Here is a 21,688-nt window from a genome sequence, read left to right as displayed (position 1 = left end):
TGCAGTACAGTAAATCAACTATACAGTTGTTTCCAAAATAACTCTCACACCTGACAGGGCTTCGATGGGCTGACTGGAGGGGTGGAGGGTGGCCACGGGGGTCCCCTTGTCCTCGAAGGCCACCCTGGGTCCCTTGGGGGCCCCGTCACAGTCGATGAGGCCCTGGTTGCGGCCGTCAGCATCGATGAGGGGACGGCCCTTGGAGTTGACGCCCAGGTCAATGAACTCCTCGAAGCTCCAGGGGCCAGGTTTACCGTTCAGCCCCGGGGCCAGCTTGTTAGAGTCCTCGTTCAGGAACTCTGAGCCCCCCACTAAACGACCCTTAGGCACTGGACTGAAGGGGAGAGAGGGAGTGAATGAAAGATGCCTATAGCCAAAATAATCCTATATCATTGTGTTTAGAGCAATTGGGAGTGGTATACCGTGTGTGGGTGTGTGTCATACCTAACAGCCAGAGGCTCCTCAGCGGTGGTTCTGTTGTTCTCCTTGTTGTCTGCCTCCGGTATCCCGTTCACGCATCCCAACGGCTCCTCCCGCACTCCCATTGGTTCGCTGCGGGCCAGTCCACGCTCCTCCTCATCCAGGCCGTCCGTCTCCAAGGCAACATCTCCGGGCTGGGTTGACTCGTCGTCTGCGGGGACAAATAAGCAGAAGGCAGATGACTCAACATGCACACTCACAGAGGGAGTGGTGTCTGTGCAAACAGACAAGTAAATCACATACAGTGTTTGCACTCACTAGGGATGTGACAGATGGACAATTTTTCTTAAAGTTTAAACTGCCATTTCTGTATCGGTTTCCGTTAAAACTAAGAAAAATGAATCCACATTTTTGTCAATTCACAACAATCTATCAGTATAGTCAGGTCGGCCACCGGGCAGTCAGTCAGTACTGTGTGTGCACTAGTCCTATCTATCAGTATAGGCAGGTCAGCCACCAGACAGTCAGAACCGTGCACTAGGCCTATCGATCAAGTATAGGCAGGTCAGCCACCAGACAGTCAAAACCGTGCACTAGTCCTATCTAGCAGTATAGGCAGGTCAGCCACCAGACAGCCAGAACCGTGCACTAGTCCTATCTATCAGTATAGGCAGGTCAGCCACCAGACAGTCAGAGCCGTGCACTAGTCCCATCTATCAGTATAGGCAGGTCAGCCACCAGACAGCCAGAACCGTGCACTAGTCCTATCTATCAGTATAGGCAGGTCAGCCACCAGACAGCCAGAACCGTGCACTAGTCCTATCTATCAGTATAGCCAGGTCGGCCACCGGGCAGCCAGTCAGAACCGTGCACTAGTCCTATCTATCAGTATAGGCAGGTCAGCCACCAGACAGTCAGAACCGTGCACTAGGCCTATCTATCAGTATAGGCAGGTCAGCCACCAGACAGTCAGAACCGTGCACTAGGCCTATCTATCAGTATAGGCAGGTCAGCCACCAGACAGTCAGAACCGTGCACTAGGCCTATCTATCAGTATAGGCAGGTCAGCCACCAGACAGTCAGAACCGTGCACTAGGCCTATCAGTATAGGCAGGTCAGCCACCAGACAGTCAGAACCGTGCACTAGGCCTATCTATCAGTATAGGCAGGTCAGCCACCAGACAGTCAGAACCGTGCACTAGGCCTATCTATCAGTATAGGCAGGTCAGCCACCAGACAGTCAGAACCGTGCACTAGTCCTATCTATCAGTACAGGCAGGTCAGCCACCAGACAGTCAGAACCGTGCACTAGGCCTATCAGTATAGGCAGGTCAGCCACCAGACAGTCAGAACCGTGCACTAGGCCTATCGATCAAGTATAGGCAGGTCAGCCACCAGACAGTCAAAACCGTGCACTAGTCCTATCTAGCAGTATAGGCAGGTCAGCCACCAGACAGTCAGAACCGTGCACTAGTCCTATCTATCAGTACAGGCAGGTCAGCCACCAGACAGTCAGAACCGTGCACTAGGCCTATCAGTATAGGCAGGTCAGCCACCAGACAGTCAGAACCGTGCACTAGGCCTATCGATCAAGTATAGGCAGGTCAGCCACCAGACAGTCAAAACCGTGCACTAGTCCTATCTAGCAGTATAGGCAGGTCAGCCACCAGACAGCCAGAACCGTGCACTAGTCCTATCTATCAGTATAGGCAGGTCAGCCACCAGACAGTCAGAGCCGTGCACTAGTCCCATCTATCAGTATAGGCAGGTCAGCCACCAGACAGCCAGAACCGTGCACTAGTCCTATCTATCAGTATAGGCAGGTCAGCCACCAGACAGCCAGAACCGTGCACTAGTCCTATCTATCAGTATAGCCAGGTCGGCCACCGGGCAGCCAGTCAGAACCGTGCACTAGTCCTATCTATCAGTATAGGCAGGTCAGCCACCAGACAGTCAGAACCGTGCACTAGGCCTATCTATCAGTATAGGCAGGTCAGCCACCAGACAGTCAGAACCGTGCACTAGGCCCATCTATCAGTATAGGCAGGTCAGCCACCAGACAGTCAGAACCGTGCACTAGGCCTATCTATCAGTATAGGCAGGTCAGCCACCAGACAGTCAGAACCGTGCACTAGGCCTATCTATCAGTATAGGCAGGTCAGCCACCAGACAGTCAGAACCGTGCACTAGGCCTATCTACCAGTATAGGCAGGTCAGCCACCAGACAGTCAGAACCGTGCACTAGGCCTATCTATCGGCAATCAAAAGCTGTATCCCACAATTTCTTGGCATACAATGTCCTGCAACTTCAGTAAAGTAAGGCCTATCATCAATGAATAGGCTAGGATATTCCAAAATGGTCTTATTTATTTTGGACCTGAGCTTGTCGCCTGCTTTCCCGCCTTTGGGACAACAATTCCCATTGTTAGGGCGGAGACATGAGCGTCTCGTCATCATATACAGTGAGGGAAAAAAGTATTTGATCCCCTGCTGATTTTGTACGTTTGCCCACTGACAAAGAAATTATCAGTCTATAATTTTAATGGTAGGTTTATTTGAACAGTGAGAGACAGAATAACAACAAAAATTACCAGAAAAATGCATGTCAAAAATGTTATAAATTGATTTGCATTTTAATGAGGGAAATAAGTATTTGACCCCTTCTCAATCAAAAAGATTTCTGGCTCCCAGGTGTCTTTCATACAGGTAACGGACGGAGATTAGGAGCACACTCTTAAAGGGAGTGCTCCTAATCTCAGTTTCTTACCTGTATAAAAGATACCTGTCCACAGAAGCAATCAATCAATCAGATTCCAAACTCTCCACCATGGCCAAGACCAAAGAGCTCTCCAAGGATGTCAGGGACAAGATTGTAGACCTACACAAGGCTGGAATGGGCTACAAGACCATCGCCAAGCAGCTTGGTGAGAAGGTGACAACAGTTTCTGTGATTATTCGCAAATGGAAGAAACACAAAAGAACTGTCAATCTCCCTCAGCCTAGGGCTCCATGCAAGATCTCACCTCGTGGAGTTGCAATGATCATGAGAACGGTGAGGAATCAGCCCAGAACTACACAGGAGGATCTTGTCAATGATCTCAAGGCAGCTGGGACCATAGTCATCAAGAAAACAATTGGTAACACACTATGCCGTGAAGGACTGAAATCCTGCAGCGCCCGCAAGGTCCCCCTGCTCAAGAAAGCACATATACATGCCCGTCTGAAGTTTGCCAATGAACATCTGAATGATTCAGAGGACAACTGGGTGAACGTGTTGTGGTCAGATGAGACCAAAATGGAGTTCTTTGGCATCAACCCAACTTGCCGTGTTTGGAGGAGGAGGAATGCTGCCTATGACCCCAAGAAACCATCCCCACCGTCAAACATGGAGGTGGAAACATTATGCTTTGGGGGTGTTTTTCTGCTAAAGGGACAGGACAACTTCACCGCATCAAAGGGACGATGGACGGGGCCATGTACCGTCAAATCTTGGGTGAAAACCTCCTTCCCTCAGCCAGGGTATTGAAAATGGGTCGTGGATGGGTATTCCAGCATGACAATGACCCAAAACACACGGCCAAGGCAACAAAGGAGTGGCTCAAGAAGAAGCACATTAAGGTCCTGGAGTGGCCTAGCCAGTCTCCAGACCTTAATCCCATAGAAAATCTGTGGAGGGAGCTGAAGGTTCGAGTTGCCAAACGTCAGCCTCGAAACCTTAATGACTTGAAGAAGATCTGCAAAGAGGAGTGGGACAAAATCCCTCCTGAGATGTGTGCAAACCTGGTGGCCAACTACAAGAAACGTCTGACCTCTGTGATTGCCAACAAGGGTTTTGCCACCAAGTACTAAGTCATGTTTTGCAGAGGGGTCAAATACTTATTTCCCTCATTAAAATGCAAATCAATTCATAACATTTTTGACATGCGTTTTTCTGGATTTTTTTGTTGATATTCTGTCTCTCACTGTTCAAATAAACCTACCATTAAAATTATAGACTGATCATTTCTTTGTCAGTGGGCAAACGTACAAAATCAGCAGGGGATCAAATACTTTTTTCCCTCACTGTACAGAACTCTGGCCAAGAGCAGGCGAGCCAGGGTAAAAGAGGGAGGGCAGGCGAGCCAGGGTAAAAGAGAGGGAGGGCAGGCGAGCTAGGGTAAAAGAGAGGGAGTGCAGGCGAGCCAGGGTATAAGAGAGGGAGGGCAGGCGAGCCAGGGTAAAAGAGAGGGAGGGCAGGCGAGCCAGGGTAAAAGAGAGGGAGGGCAGGCGAGCCAGGGTATAAGAGAGGGAGGACAGGCGAGCCAGGGTATAAGAGGGAGGGCAGGCGAGCCAGGGTAAAAGAGAGGGAGGGCAGGCGAGCCAGGGTATAAGAGAGGGAGGGCAGGCGAGCCAGGGTATAAGAGAGGGAGGGCAGGCGAGCCAGGGTATAAGAGAGGGAGGACAGGCGAGCCAGGGTATAAGAGGGAGGGCAGGCGAGCCAGGGTATAAGAGAGGGAGGGCAGGCGAGCCAGGGTAAAAGAGAGGGAGGGCAGGCGAGCCAGGGTATAAGAGGGAGGGCAGGCGAGCCAGGGTATAAGAGAGGGAGGGCAGGCGAGCCAGGGTAAAAGAGAGGGAGGGCAGGCGAGCAGAATGTCTAAGAAATCTGTGTCTCACAACCTCTTGATTTTCATGCCTTGCAAATTCACCAAAGTAGCCTAAAGTTGGCCCCTTCCCCTCTGTTTTTATTTAAATGACAACATTCCCCAGGCCTTCACAGCCAACCATCTAGTTAGGCTATAACACAGAAAATAATATGTTTTGTGATAACTGCATTCTGATTTAAATTTGGTTAAAAAAAACTTAATGTTAAGGATCCAAACTTTGTTTAAACATTTGAACGCTAGAGCTGGGATGACATAGTGAAAATTATTAACAACGACAACTTACCAAAGGCATTTTACTGATATCGATAACTGGGATAAATAGCCTATACCAGAGAAATATGAAGTTAGAAATGAAAGAAGTCTGCTAATTTGGGAAATTAACACGACAGTTGATAGTTACATCTAAAGTAGTAGTAGTAGTAGCAAGAACTCATTAAAGTTATTCGTTCTATTTATCGCTATAACTCAGTCCATTTATGGGATTTTTGCCCATAGTGCCCAGCTGTCTCACACACACACACCCCCCATTGTGTCAAAGGGATGGTTAAGTGATGGTGGACAGTTACCCTTGGTTTCGACACAGTTGGTTTCTTCTTCGCCTTCCTCCTCTCCCTCTTCATCCTGTATGCCTTTCTCATCCTCATCATCACCACCACCATCATCATCATCATCATCATCATCTCCTCCCTACACAGGACACGGACAGTGCACCGGTTAAAATGTGTCCAAGTTAAAATATGTATCAACTAGTATGTGGGAGGATTACTGGATGTTTTTAATCCAAGCTGATTTGGCTATTGTGGAAAGCACAGTTTCCATGGAGATATCAGAGCTTGAGAAATGTGAACTCACCTTTTCTTGGTCCCCTTTTCTGGTTCTCTTCATAATCTCCTCAATTCTCTGCAAGTCGAAGAAAAACAGGGAGATTCACGTGAACAATTTCTGGCAAATTACACCCTGCAGACATGCTCAATGTAAAACAAGTTATAAAATGGTTGGACTGCCTTTACGTTCAAGTGTTGGTATACAGGGAGTGGATGCAGGTGCTATTTTCACTGAGCGTGCATACTGAATATGTATGATGAACAGGTTACTGAAACATCCAGTCAACGTATGCAGTGTGTGATCAAGCATGCATGATGTGATGGTGATTCTCCACCCACCTTCTTCCTCTCCATGCGTTCCTTATGGTTCTGGGCCATTACCCTCTCCCTCTCAATGCGGACCTTCTCTGCATCAATTGCAGCCTGTGCTTCCGCCTCTTCACGCTGCGATTGGACAAACAGGTGGTCAATCACAAGCAACCAATCAAACAATAAAATGACACCAACACTGTCAATGTGTGTCCCTACCTCTTTCTGTAGCTCAGCCTGTCTCCCGGCCTCCTCAGCCTCCAGTCTCTCTCGGTCTGCCTCCGCCATGAGAGCGTCCTCCTCCTCCTTTTTCTTCCTCTCCTCCGCCAGCCTCCTCTCCTCCTCCAGGCGTTTCAACCGTGCCTCCTCGGCCAAGCGTTTCTCCTCCTCCTTCCTCAGCCTGTAGATAGGATAGGAAAGGTCAATGCCCCCCCGAATGAGGGAGAGACCGCCAGAAAGATGGAGAGACCACCTGAAAGTGTTCTAGCAGCATGCCTCCTTACTTCTCCTCCTCCTCTCTCAGTACTCGGAGTGCCTCTTCTCTCTCCTTCTTCTCCCGCGCCAGACGGCGGTTCTCAGCAAGGATCATGGCGGCCTCGGCTGCAGAGTTGGTGCCCGCCATGGACTTCTCTGAGAGACCGATAGGAGCCACACAGGAGGTTAGTAAATGTATTGTTTCATTAAAGGAAAAATCCACCTAAAACCATTGCTTTAATATACAGTGTTAAATAACACTAATATGTGAGAACAATATTTTTTGTGAACAAATGTTTCATTTTGGCATTATAATGGAGGCTGGTAGCAACAAGGAAAATTGTTGTGGAAATCTATTGCAGCTCAAGTCGACTACAAAATCCACAATGCAATGTTCTCTCTATGGGCTGGCTGGCTATCTAGCTAGGTAGCTAGCTAGCAAACGTAGCTACAAAAGATCTGTCTCCTACTGCAGAATAAGTCAGTGAGGGCCTTCAGCGCACACAATCCATTAATCCTCTCCTTAACTTTCTCCTAATGAGTTCTACAGTAATAGTACAGGACTCACACCAGAAGGGGGTACTAGACCTCTAGGGCTAACAGGATGTAACTACAGCTGGTTCACAGAGCATTTACAGCTCCACACTAAGCTGCTGCTGGGGCTGCCATGTCCCTTTCCCTTGGCCACTAACACACCGTGTTGAAACAGCTATGAAGCCATAGATCAGGGTTCCCCAACTGGCAGCCCGTGGGTTTTTATTTTTTATTTGGCCCTCTATGTTGGACATTTGTATATTTGTTTTAATACCAGGAAATCAGGTCCAAGTTAATTTAATTTTGGAAATCTGTTCAAGTATTTCCACGTATAACAGAGATCATATACATACATATTATATCCGTTTGGGCTTCTTGCGGTCAATTTGCAGTCTACAAATCATTTATAATTATGTTCTGGCCCCCGATCCATCCACTCAACAACAAAAAATATGCCCGCAGCTGAATCTAGTTGATGATCACTGCCATAAATCATTTAGATACATCCGGATAGAGGACACAGCAGAGGCTGATGCTCTTTATGGGAACTCAGTAATACAATACAGGGTTTCCAACGCACTGCCTCAGAGGCTTACAATATAGGCCCCTTCTCTCCTTATTCGAAGAAAGTGAGTCTCAGAAGACAGATTGTCAGCGTTGGTTCTTGCTTAATCTGAGCTCGGCAAAGTCCTTACTCAAGTGAGATTTCAGCCTTATGTCATGACTGTGGTACTAACAGATGGAAATAGCTAACTCAGCTCAGAGAGAAAGGCCATCTCAGTGAGATTGTAGGTTCTCTTTGCTCACCGTCCTTGTCTTTGGTCTTACTAGAGGATGTGGGAGTAGGAGTCGGTGTTGAGCTGGTCTGGGGGGGCTCTGGGGACTGGGGGGCCACAGCCTGGATGGGACACAGGTCCTTTGGCTTGGAGTCTTTCTTCCGCAGGGTGGGGGGGCCGGTCGGGGTGAGGGCCGGTCTCTGGATGGGTGGTGGCTTGGCCGAGGTGGGCTGAGGGGATGGAGGCTTGGCCGAGCTGGGCTGAGGGGACGGGGGGCGATGTTTGGTACCTCCGGGTGACGGGGGACGGTTACGGAGGCTTTGCCTGTAGAGGGGAGACAAGATTTGACAGTTTTATCAATTATCCAACAAATCGAAACAATTTCAATAGTACACAATTAAACAAGAAACATCTAATATTGTTTAATATTCAATATTGTTAACACATTTTCTGGGGGAAAGATGTGATGTCTTACTTTGCTGCACTGGGGGAGGGGGTTCTCTTGCTGGCGGGGAGGGTGGCAGGGGAGGGCGAGCGGTGGCGTCCCGCGATGTTGGAGGGCGAGGCGGGGCGCTTCCCTCCGGGCGACGAGAACTGTTTCTCCTTCTGTCGTTCCACAAAGAGAGACAATTCAGTCCATTACGTCATCCGGCTAGGGTATCCTTAAAATAACACGTTGGATTAACACTAGAACAGCAACCCTTCATGAGAATACAGTGAACCAGTAGAAGTGGATCGATAACATGGAGTGACCAGATAGCACCTGATCCATGACACAGACAGTCTCCCCATGTGGTCTCAGAGTGTCCCCCCTACTGCAGCACACAGCAGGTTTTAAATAACGTCACAGCACTGACCATCACCATGAAGGTTACCATGTGGGCATGTCTGATTCAAATAAATCCATTTATAAAAAGCCCGTACCACGAGAGGGGTATGCTGCCGGGCACAGCAAGGACACCCACACCTGGTAACACAGAGGGTCACAGACAGTAAACTGACATGCATGCCAAACTTAGGTGTGTGTGTACAGCTGTATAACTATTTAAAATCAGGGTTTATCTGAACACTGCTTAGTAAAAGAGCAGGGTGAATTTAGTTCTAAAAACTGTTTGCTTCTAGTGGGGTAGAAATTAGAGGTCGACCGAATAAATCGGAATGGCCGATTAATTAGGGCCGATTTCAAGATTTCATAACAATCGGTAATCTGCATTTTTGGACGCCGATTATATTGCAATCCACGATGAGACTGCGTGGCAGGCTGACCACCTGTTATGAGAGTGCAGGTAGCGAGGAGCCATGGTAAGTTGCTAGCTAGCAATAAACGTATTTTATTTAAAAAACTATCAATCTTGACATAATCCCTAGTTAACTACACATGGTTGATGATATTACTAGTTTAACTAGCTTGTCCTGCGTTGCATATAATCAATGCGGTGCCTGAAATTGTGTCACTTCTCTTGCGTTCAGTGTAAGCAGAGTCAGGGTATATGCAGCAGAGTCAGGGTATATGCAGCAGAGTCAGGGTATATGCAGCAGAGTCAGGGTATATGCAGCAGAGTCAGGGTATATGCAGCAGAGTCAGGGTATATGCAGCAGAGTCAGGGTATATGCAGCAGAGTCAGGGTATATGCAGCAGAGTCAGGGTATATGCTGCAGAGTCAGGGTATATGCTGCAGAGTCAGGGTATATGCTGCAGAGTCAGGGTATATGCTGCAGAGTCAGGGTATATGCTGCAGAGTCAGGGTATATGCTGCAGAGTCAGGGTATATGCTGCAGAGTCAGGGTATATGCTGCAGAGTCAGGGTATATGCAGCAGTTTGGGTCGCCTGGCTCGCTGCGAACTGTGTGAAGACCATTTCTTCCTAACAAAGACTGGAATTAAATTTGCCAGAATTGTACATAATTATGACATAACATTGAAGGTTGTGCAATGTAACAGCAATATTTAGACTTAGGGTTGCAACCCGTTCTATAAATACGGAACGGTTCCGTATTTCACTGAAAGAATATACTTTTTGTTTTCGAAATGATAGTTTCCGGATTTGACCATATTAATGACCAAAGGTTCGTATTTCTGTGTTTACAATATTATAATTAAGTCTATGATTTGATATATCAGTCTGACTGAGCGGTGGTAGGCAGCAGCATGCTCGTAAGCATTCATTCAAACAGCACTTTCCTGCGTTTGCGAGCAGCTCTTCGCAATGCTGGAAGCACAGCGCTGTTTAGGACTTCAAGCCTATCAACTCCCCAGATTAGGCTGGCAATACTAAAGTACCTATAAGAACATACAATAGTCAAAGGTATATGAAATACAAATGGTGTAGAGAGAAATAGTCCTATAATAACTACAAACTCTTAACTAAACTGGGAATATTGAAGACTCATGTTAAAATGAACCACCAGCTTTCGTGTTCTCATGTTCTGAGCAAGGAACTTAAATGTTACCTTTTTTACATAACACATATTGCACTTACACTTTCGTTCTCTTATTATTTAAACCAAATTGAACATGTTTCATTATCTATTTGAGACCAAATGTATTTTATTTATGCATTAAATTAAGTTAAAATAAAAGTTCATTGAGTATTGTTGTAATTGTCATTATTACAAATATATATATTATACATATAATAATTCCAACAAGAACAAAACATTTAATATATATATATTTTTTTTTTTTAAAGAAAAGTAATAAAAATATATATATACACTGCTCAAAAAAATAAAGGGAACACTTAAACAACACAATGTAACTCCAAGTCAATCACACTTCTGTGAAATCAAACTGTCCACTTAGGAAGCAACACTGATTGACAATACATTTCACATGCTGTTGTGCAAATGGAATAGACAAAAGGTGGAAATTATAGGCAATTAGCAAGACACCCCCAAAAAAGGAGTGATTCTGCAGGTGGTGACCACAGACCACTTCTCAGTTCCTATGCTTCCTGGCTGATGTTTTGGTCACTTTTGAATGCTGGCGGTGCTCTCACTCTAGTGGTAGCATGAGACGGAGTCTACAACCCACACAAGTGGCTCAGGTAGTGCAGTTCATCTAGGATGGCACATCAATGCGAGCTGTGGCAAAAAGGTTTGCTGTGTCTGTCAGCGTAGTGTCCAGAGCATGGAGGCGCAACCAGGAGACAGGCCAGTACATTTTTTTCATTTTTTTATTTCACCTTTATTTAACCAGGTAGGCTAGTTGAGAACAAGTTCTCATTTGCAACTGCGACCTGGCCAAGATAAAGCATAGCAGTGTGAACAGACAACACAGAGTTACACATGGAGTAAACAATAAACAAGTCAATAACATGGTAGAAAAAAGATAATCTATATACAATGTGTGCAAAAGGCATGAGGTAGGCAATAAATCGAATAATTACAATTTAGCAGATTAACACTGGAGTGATAAATCATCAGATGATCATGTGCAAGAAGAGATACTGGTACTGGTGTGCAAAAGAGCAGAAAAGTAAATAAATAAAAGCAGTATGGGGGGTGAGGTAGGTAAATTGGGTGGGTAGTTTACAGATGGACTATGTACAGCTGCAGCGATCGGTTAGCTGCTCGGATAGCAGATTTTTAAAGTTGTTGAGGGAGATAAAAGTCTCCAACTTCAGAGATTTTTGCAATTCGTTCCAGTCGCAGGCAGCAGAGAACTGGAAGGAAAGGCGTCCAAATGAGGTTTTAGCTTTAGGGATGATCAGTGAGATACACCTGCTGGAGCGCGTGCTGCGGGTGGGTGTAGCCATCGTGACCAGTGAACTGAGATAAGGCGGCACTTTACCTAGCATAGCCTTGTAGATGACCTGGAGCCAGTGGGTCTGACGACGAACATGTAGCGAGGGCCAGCCGACTAGGGCATACAGGTCGCAGTGGTGGGTCGTATAAGGTGCTTTAGTAACAAAACGAATGGCACTGTGATAAACTGCATCCAGTTTGCTGAGTAGAGTGTTGGAAGCTATTTTGTAGATGACATCGCCGAAGTCGAGGATCGGCAGGATAGTCAGTTTTACTAGGGTAAGTTTGGCGGCGTGAGTGAAGGAGGCTTTGTTGCGGAATAGAAAGCCGATTCTTGATTTGATTTTGGATTGGAGATGTTTGATATGAGTCTGGAAGGAGAGTTTGCAGTCTAGCCAGACACCTAGGTACTTATAGATGTCCACATATTCTAGGTCGGAACCGTCCAGGGTGGTGATGCTAGTCGGGCGTGCGGGTGCAGGCAGCGAACGGTTGAAAAGCATGCATTTGGTTTTACTAGCGTTTAAGAGCAGTTGGAGGCCACGGAAGGAGTGTTGTATGGCATTGAAGCTCGTTTGGAGGTTAGATAGCACAGTGTCCAAGGAAGGGCCGGAAGTATATAGAATGGTGTCGTCTGCGTAGAGGTGGATCAGGGAATCGCCCGCAGCAAGAGCAACATCATTGATGTATACAGAGAAAAGAGTCGGCCCGAGAATTGAACCCTGTGGTACCCCCATAGAGACTGCCAGAGGACCGGACAACATGCCCTCCGATTTGACACACTGAACTCTGTCTGCAAAGTAGTTGGTGAACCAGGCAAGGCAGTCATTAGAAAAACCGAGGCTACTGAGTCTGCCGATAAGAATATGGTGATTGACAGAGTCGAAAGCCTTGGCCAGGTCGATGAAGACGGCTGCACAGTAATGTCTTTTATCGATGGCGGTTATGATGTCGTTTAGTACCTTGAGCGTGGCTGAGGTGCACCCGTGACCGGCTCGGAAACCGGATTGCACAGCGGAGAAGGTACGGTGGGATTCGAGATGGTCAGTGATCTGTTTGTTGACTTGGCTTTCGAAGACCTTAGATAGGCAGGGCAGGATGGATATAGGTCTGTAACAGTTTGGGTCCAGGGTGTCTCCCCCTTTGAAGAGGGGGATGACCGCGGCAGCTTTCCAATCCTTGGGGATCTCAGATGATACGAAGGAGAGGTTGAACAGGCTGGTAATAGGGGGTGCGACAATGGCGGCGGACAGTTTCAGAAATAGGGGGTCCAGATTGTCAAGCCCAGCTGATTTGTATGGGTCCAGGTTTTCCAGCTCTTTCAGAACATCTGCTATCTGGATTTGGGTAAAGGAGAAGCTGGGGAGGCTTGGGCGAGTAGCAGCGGGGGGGGCGGGGCTGTTGGCCAAGGTTGGAGTCGCCAGGAAGAAGGCATGGCCAGCCATTGAGAAATGCTTGTTGAAGTCTTCGATTATCACGGATTTATCGGTGGTGACCGTGTTACCTAGCCTCAGTGCAGTGGGCAGCTGGGAGGAGGTGCTCTTGTTCTCCATGGACTTTACAGTATCCCAGAACTTTTTGGAGTTAGAGCTACAGGATGCGAATTTCTGCTTGAAAAAGCTGGCCTTTGCTTTCCTGACTGACTGCGTGTATTGGTTCCTGACTTCCCTGAACAGTTGCATATCGCGGGGGCTCTTCGATGCTATTGCAGTTCGCCACAGGATGTTTTTGTGCTGGTCGAGGGCAGTCAGGTCTGGAGTGAACCAAGGGCTATATCTGTTCTTGGTTCTGCATTTTTTGAACGGAGCATGCTTGTCTAATATGGTGAGGAAGTAACATTTAAAGAATGACCAGGCATCCTCAACTGACGGGATGAGGTCAATATCCTTCCAGGGTACCCGGGCCAGGTGGATTAGAAAGGCCTGCTCGCAGAAGTGTTTTAGGGAGCGTTTGACAGTGATGAGGGGTGGTCGTTTGACCGCAGACCCGTGGCGGATACAGGCAATGAGGCAGTGATCGCTGAGATCTTGATTGAAGACAGCAGAGGTGTATTTGGAGGGCAGGTTGGTCAGGATAATGTCTATTAGGGTGCCCATGTTTACGGATTTAGGGTTGTACCTGGTGGGTTCCTTGATGATTTGTGTGAGATTGAGGGCATCAAGCTTGGATTGTAGGACTGCCGGGGTGTTAAGCATATCCCAGTTTAGGTCACCTAACAGAACAAACTCTGAAGCTAGATGGGGAGCGATCAATTCACAGATGGTGTCCAGGGCACAGCTGGGAGCTGAGGGGGGTCGGTAGCAGGCGGCAACAGTGAGAGACTTATTTCTGGAGAGATTAATTTTTAAAATTAGAAGTTCGAACTGTTTGGGCATAGACCTGGAAAGTATGACAGAACTTTGCAGGCTATCTCTGCAGTAGATTGCAACTCCTCCCCCTTTGGCAGTTCTATCTTGACGGAAAGTGTTATAGTTGGGTATGGAAATCTCAGAATTTTTGGTGGCCTTCCTAAGCCAGGATTCGGACACGGCAAGGACATCAGGATTGGCAGAGTGTGCTAAAGCGGTGAGTAAGGCAAACTTAGGGAGGAGGCTTCTGATGTTGACATGCATGAGGCCAAGGCTTTTTCGATCGCAGAAGTCAACAAATGAGGGTGACTGGGGACATGCAGGGCCTGGGTTTACCTCCACATCACCCGAGGAACAGAGGAGTAGTAGGATGAGGGTGCGGCTAAAGGCTATCAAAACTGGTCGCCTAGAGCGTTGGGGACAAAGAATAAAAGGAGCAGATTTATGGGCGTGGTAGAATAGATTCTGGGCATAATGTGCAGACAGGGGTATGGAGGGGCGCGGGTACAGCGGAGGCAAGCCCAGGCACTGGGTGATGATAAGAGAGGTTGTATCTCTGGACATGCTGGTCTCAATGGGTGAGGTCACCGCATGTGTGGGGGGTGGGACAAAGGGGGTATCAGAGGTACGGAGAGTGGAACTACAGGGTCCATTGCAAACCAAAACAATGACAATGAAAACTAGCCTGAACAACAGTATGCAAGGCATATTGATATTTGAGAGAGACATACAATAAGGCATAAAGTGATTGCAGGTCTTGATTGGGAGAGCTAGCTAAAACAACAGGTAAGATAACAGCAGCAATAACAGGGTGCTAGTCTGACACAGCAACAACAGGTAAAAATGGCGATGACTAGGCAGAGAGGGTCGGATTAACTACACACAGATCCTGAGTTAAAGCACAGAGCCGACAGATAAGACACAAATAAACAGAATGGAGTACCGTGAATTAATGGACAGTCAAGCATGCATCAGCTATGTAGCCAAGTGATCATAGTGTCCAGGGGGCAGCCGTAGATGGAGCAGAGGAGGCCTCCACTAAGCTAGCACGCGGCGTGTAAAGTTAGTAGCCCGGGGGGTGGTCTGCTCAGACGGAGGGGGTCTGCTCAGACGTGGTTGTGTCGACAGAGAATCCAAGCCAGATGGCGATGGCGAAAGAGAGGTTGTGAATTGTAGAATAGTGTTTGCTAACTGGTGCTAGCTTCGTGGCAGTGGCACTAGCTCTTCAGCTAGCCGGCAGATGGGCCTAGCTCGAGGCTAGCTCAAGGCTAACTGGTGCTTGCTTCGGGACAGAGGTGTTAGCCAGTAGTAGCCACTCGGTTGCAGCTAGCTAGCTGTGATGATACGGTGTAATTGTCCAGAGCTTGCGTCAGGAATCCGGTGATGTGGTAGAGAAAAAGCAGTCCTATATGCTCTGGGTTGATATCGCGCTTGCAGACTGGCAGGTATCGGCCCGGTATTGAAGCTGGCTGTGTCCGAGTTAAGGGCGAAGACCGCAGCAGTGGCTAACTGACTACTAGCTAGTAGCTAGTTATCTGGCTAGCTTCTGATTGGGGATTACGGTTCTAAAGTATATAAAAAATAGCAGGTCCGTACCACATTGGGTGAGGCGGAATGTAGGAATGTATATTCAGTTCCTAGATGGAAAGTGAAATTAAAATAAATACGAAATGTATACGAAAAATACGAATACTATTTACACGGGACAAGACAGGACAAAGACACATCCGACTGCTACGCCATCTTGGATTCGAATGAGGAGAGATCAGGAGACGTGGAGGAGGCCGTAGGAGGGCAACAACCCAGCAGCAGGACCGCTACCTCCGCCTTTGTGCAAGGAGGTGCACTGCCAGCGCCCTGCAAAATGACCTCCAGCAGGCCACAAATGTGCATGTGTCTGCTCAAACGGTCAGAAACAGACTCCATGAGGGTGGTATGAGGGCCCGACATCCACAGGTTGGGGTTGTGCTTACAGCCCAACACCGTGCAGGACGTTTGGCATTTGCCAGAGAACACCAAGATTGGCAAATTCGCCACTGGCGCCCTGTGCTCTTCACAGATGAAAGCAGGTTCACACTGAGCACATGAGCACGTGACAGACGTGACAGAGTCTGGATACGCCGTGGAAAACGTTCTGCCGCCTGCAACATCCTCCAGCATGACCGGTTTGGCGATGGGTCAGTCATGGTGTGGGGTGGCATTTCTTTGTGGGGCCGCACAGCCCTCCATGTGCTCGCCAGAGGTAGCCTGACTGCCATTAGGTACCGAGATGAGATCCTCAGACCCCTTGTGAGACCATATGCTGACACATGCACATTTGTGGCCTGCTGGAGGTCATTTTGCAGGGCTCTGGCAGTGCACCTCCTTGCACAAAGGCGAAGGTAGCGGTCCTGCTGCTGGGTTGTTGCCCTCCTACGGCCTCCTCCACGTCTCCTGATGTACTGGCCTGTCTCCTGGTAGCGCCTCCATGCTCTGGACACTACGCTGACAGACACAGCAAACCTTTTTGCCACAGCTCGCATTGATGTGCCATCCTGGATGAACTGCACTACCTGAGCCACTTGTGTGGGTTGTAGACTCCGTCTCATGCTACCACTAGAGTGAGAGCACCGCCAGCATTCAAAAGTGACCAAAACATCAGCCAGGAAGCATAGGAACTGAGAAGTGGTCTGTGGTCACCACCTGCAGAATCACTCCTTTTTTGGGGGTGTCTTGCTAATTGCCTATAATTTCCACCTTTTGTCTATTCCATTTGCACAACAGCATGTGAAATTTATTGTCAATCAGTGTTGCTTCCTAAGTGGACAGTTTGATTTCACAGAAGTGTGATTGATTTGGAGTTACATTGTGTTGTTTAAGTGTTCCCTTTATTTTTTGGAGCAGTGTATATATATATATATTTTTTTTTAAAGAAAAGTAATTAAAAAAAAAATATATATATTTATTTATTTTATTTATTATTATTATTATTATTTCTTTTTTTTTTTTTAAATCGGCCGATTAATCAGTGTCGGCTTTTTTGGGTCCTCCAATAATCGTTATCGGCGTTGAAAAATCATAATTGGTCAACCACTAGTAGAAATAGCTTTCAAAGCATTCACAAAGCAGACTAGACAAAGTGCATGCCATGTATGATCATTCTACTGTGAGGAGAGGAGTTGTGAGGAGATCAAAATCAAATTTATATAGCCCTTCTTACATCAGCTGATATCTCAAAGTGCTGTACAGAATCCCAGCCTAAAACCCCAAACAGCAAGCAATGCAGGTGTAGAAGCACGGTGGCTAGGAAAAACTCCCTAGAAAGGCCAAAACCTAGGAAGAAACCTAGAGAGGAACCAGGCTATGAGGGGTGGCCAGTCCTCTTCTGGCTGTGCAGGGTGGAGATTATAACAGAACATGGCCAAGATGTTCAAATGTTCATAATGACCAGCATGGTCAAATAATAAAAATCACAGTAGTTGTCGAGGGTGCAGCAAGTCAGCACCTCAGGAGAAAATGTCAGTTGGCTTTTCATAGCCGATCATTAAGAGTATCTCTACCGCTCCTGCGGTCTCTAGAGAGTTGAAAACAGCAGGTCTGGGACAGGTAGCACGTCCGGTGAACAGGTCAGGGTTCCATAGCCGCAGGCAGAACAGTTGAAACTGGACTGGACGAGAGGGATGGTTATATACAGTGGGGCAAAAAAGTATTTAGTCAGCCACCAATTGTGCAAGTTCTCCCACTTAAAAAGATGAGAGAGGCCTGTAATTTTCATCATAGGTACACTTCAACTATGACAGACAAAATGAGAAAAAAAAAATCCAGAAAATCACATTGTAGGATTTTTAATGAATTTATTTGCAAATTATGGTGGAAAATAAGTATTTGGTCACCTACAAACAAGCAAGATTTCTGGCTCTCACAGACCTGTAACTTCTTCTTTAAGAGGCTCCTCTATCCTCCACTCGTTACCTGTATTAATGGCACCTGTTTGAACTTGTTATCAGTATAAAAGACACCTGTCCACAACCTCAAACAGTCACACTCCAAACTCCACTATGGCCAAGACCAAAGAGCTGTCAAAGGACACCAGAAACAAAATTGTAGACCTGCACCAGGCTGGGAAGACTGAATCTGCAATAGGTAAGCAGCTTGGTTTGAAGAAATCAACTGTGGGAGCAATTATTAGGAAATGGAAGACATACAAGACCACTGATAATCTCCCTCGATCTGGGGCTCCACGCAAGATCTCACCCCGTGGGGTCAAAATGATCACAAGAACGGTGAGCAAAAATCCCAGAACCACACGGGGGGACCTAGTGAATGACCTGCAGAGAGCTGGGACCAAAGTAACAAGCCTACCATCAGTAACACACTACGCCGCCAGGGACTCAAATCCTGCAGTGCCAGACGTGTCCCCCTGCTTAAGCCAGTACATGTCCAGGCCCGTCTGAAGTTTGCTAGAGAGCATTTGGATGATCCAGAAGAAGATTGGGAGAATGTCATATGGTCAGATGAAACCAAAATATAACTTTTTGGTAAAAACTCAACTCGTCGTGTTTGGAGGACAAAGAATGCTGAGTTGCATCCAAAGAACACCATACCTACTGTGAAGCATGGGGGTGTAAACATCATGCTTTGGGGCTGTTTTTCTGCAAAGGGACCAGGACGACTGATCCGTGTAAAGGAAAGAATGAATGGGGCCATGTATCGTGAGATTTTGAGTGAAAACCTCCTTCCATCAGCAAAGGCATTGAAGATGAAACGTGGCTGGGTCTTTCAGCATGACAATGATCCCAAACACACCGCCCGGGCAACGAAGGAGTGGCTTCGTAAGAAGCATTTCAAGGTCCTGGAGTGGCCTAGCCAGTCTCCAGATCTCAACCCCATAGAAAATCTTTGGAGCGAGTTGAAAGTTCGTGTTGCCCAGCAACAGCCCCAAAACATCACTGCTCTAGAGGAGATCTGCATGGAGGAATGGGCCAAAATACCAGCAACAGTGTGTGAAAACCTTGTGAAGACTTACAGAAAACGTTTGACCTCTGTCATTGCCAACAAAGGGTATATAACAAAATATTGAGATAAACTTTTGTTATTGACCAAATACTTATTTTCCACCATAATTTGCAAATAAATTCATTAAAAATCCTACAATGTGATATTCTGGATTTTTTTTCTCTCATTTTGTCTGTCATAGTTGAAGTGTACCTATGATGAAAATTACAGGCCTCTCTCATCTTTTTAAGTGGGAGAACTTGCACAATTGGTGGCTGACTAAATACTTTTTTGCCCCACTGTATGAGGGAGTGCCGTCTCATCCACACACACAAAGAAACTGGCCTGTCTGCCCGCGTCATGTCTCCCTTTAATGTGCACTCTGGATAGCCCATACATTTTCACATACCCTAGCTCAGCACTGTCCTCTCAAGCCTTGGGGAGATACCTACCCATGAGTCTGTCTCTGCAATCTCTCCCTGACTATTTTTCCTTGAATAGGACACTCAAGGGTGCATCTCAACAGTCGAAAGTGGCTTCATCTCTTTATCTCCTCATTCATCCTTGCTGATCTGGAAACACAGACTAGGTCAAAACCAGATGGCCGGACTAGGTCAAAACCAGATGGCGGCTACCTACCAGGAATTTGCTTCCCCTGTCCAGTTAGTGGAGGAAAAGAGCCAAGGGGAAGAAGCCACCTCAGGCTATTGAGAGATAACATAATGGTGCCTGGAGGAGATGGCTGCCGTTTTACGGTCTCCTAACCAATTGTGCGTGTTTTTTCACATTATTTGTTACGTATTTTGTACATAATGTTTCTGCCATCGTCTCTTATGACACGAAAAGAGCTTCTAGATATCAGGACAGCAATTACTCACCTCATACTGGACCAAGATGTTTTCTTTAACGAGTCGGACGCGAAGGATTTACTTCAGACACCCAACAAGGCCCAAATCCATGTGATTCGTATGAGAAAGAGACAGAGATATTGGGGACGTAGGTCGGGGTGCCTTGAAAGGATCCGGTGGCGAGTGGATAATCTGCCTCTACCATCAGTCCTATTAGTCAATGTACAATCATTGGATAACAAAATAGACGAGCTACAATCACGAATATCCTACCAACGGGACAAACTGTAATATCTTATGTTTCACCGAGTCGTGGCTAAACGACGACATGAATAATATACAGCTGGCAGGGTTTACGATGCATCTGCTAGATAGAACAACTGCCTCCGGTAAGACAAGGGGTGGAGGTCTGTGTATATTTGTAAACAACAGCTGGTGCACAAAATCTAAAAGTAAGGAAGTCAAGGTTTTGCTCACCTGAGGTAGAGTATCTCATGATAAGATGTAAACCACACTATTTACCTCGAGACCTTACATCTATATTTTTTGTACCTGTCTATTCACCACCACAACTCGATGCTGGCACTAAGACCGTACTCAATAAGCTGTATAAGGCCATAAGAAAACAGGAAAACTCATTGAGGCAGCACTCCTAGTGTGCAGGGACTTTAATGCAGAAAAAAAAAAAAAAAAAACGTTTTACCTCATTTCTATCAACATGTGCAACCAGAGGGGAAAAAATAAAATAATTCTAGGCCACCTTTACTCCACACACAGAGACGCAAACAAAAGCTCTCCCTCTCCCTCCATTTGGCAAATCTGACCATAATTATATCCTCCTGATTCCTGTTTACAAGTGAAAACAAAAGCAGGAAGCACCAGTGACTCGGTCTATAAAAAAAGTGGTCAGATGAAGCAGATAAGCTACAGGACTTTTTTGCTACTACCGACTGGAATATGTTCTGGGATTATTCCGATGGCATTGAGTACAGTCACTGGCTTCATCAATAAGTGCAACGATGACGTCATCCCTACAGTGACTGTACATACATTCCCCAACCAGAAGCCAAGGATTACAGGCAACATCCTCACTGAGCTAAAGGGGCAGAGCTGCCGCTTCCATGGAGCGTGATTCTAACCCGGATGCTTATAAGAAATCCCGTTATGCCCTTTGACGAACCATCTAACAGGCAAAGCGTCAATACAGGACTAACATTGAATCGTACTACACCGACTACGACGCTCGTCGGATGTGGCAGGGCTTGCAAAGTATTACAGACTACAAAGAGAAGCACAGACGTGAGCTGCCCAGTGACACGAGCCTACCAGATGAAACATACATGAGAGCATCAGCTATTCTGGATGACCTGTGTGATCACGCTCTCCGCTGCCGATGTGAGCAAGACCTTTAAACAGGCCAACATTCACAAGGCCGTAGGGTCAGACATTACCAGGACGTGTATTCCAAGCATGCACTGACCAACTGGCAAGTGTCTTCACTGACATTTTCAACCTGTGCCTGACAGTCTAATACACCAACATGTTTCAAGCAGACCACCATAGTCCCTGTGCCCAAGAACACTAAGGTAACCTGCCTAAATGACTACCGACCCGTAGCACTCACGTCTTTAGCCATGAAGTGCTTTGAAAGGCTGGTCATGGCTCACATTAACACCATTATCCTAGAAACCCTAAACCCACTTCAATTTGCATACTACCCCAACAGATCCACAGATGATGCAATCTCTATTGCACTCCACACTGCCCTTTCCCACCTGGAAAAAAGGAACA

The 21,688-nt window shown here is 46.9% G+C and overlaps 1 protein-coding gene across 18 annotated transcripts in view; it reads right to left on the bottom strand.

Annotated features, from left to right (window-relative positions):
• The window catches only part of LOC139581330 (ensconsin-like), a 64,496-nt gene that overhangs the window by 3,635 nt on the left and 39,173 nt on the right, over positions 1 to 21,688 (bottom strand). For all 18 annotated transcript variants that reach the window (XM_071410950.1, XM_071410951.1, XM_071410955.1 and 15 more), the window contains 9 exons: positions 8,456 to 8,586; positions 8,012 to 8,304; positions 6,700 to 6,826; positions 6,416 to 6,596; positions 6,227 to 6,331; positions 5,916 to 5,963; positions 5,630 to 5,750; positions 445 to 631; positions 51 to 334 (listed from right to left, as the gene is read on the bottom strand). In XM_071410950.1, the coding sequence (XP_071267051.1) occupies positions 51 to 334; positions 445 to 631; positions 5,630 to 5,750; positions 5,916 to 5,963; positions 6,227 to 6,331; positions 6,416 to 6,596; positions 6,700 to 6,826; positions 8,012 to 8,304; positions 8,456 to 8,586 (1,477 nt within the window). The remainder of the gene's footprint in view (positions 1 to 50; positions 335 to 444; positions 632 to 5,629; positions 5,751 to 5,915; positions 5,964 to 6,226; positions 6,332 to 6,415; positions 6,597 to 6,699; positions 6,827 to 8,011; positions 8,305 to 8,455; positions 8,587 to 21,688) is intronic.

This window comes from Salvelinus alpinus, chromosome 7 (genome assembly GCF_045679555.1).
Source record: "Salvelinus alpinus chromosome 7, SLU_Salpinus.1, whole genome shotgun sequence".
Classification (NCBI taxonomy): Eukaryota; Metazoa; Chordata; class Actinopteri; order Salmoniformes; family Salmonidae; genus Salvelinus; species Salvelinus alpinus.
This window is presented reverse-complemented; position numbering and strand designations above follow the sequence as displayed.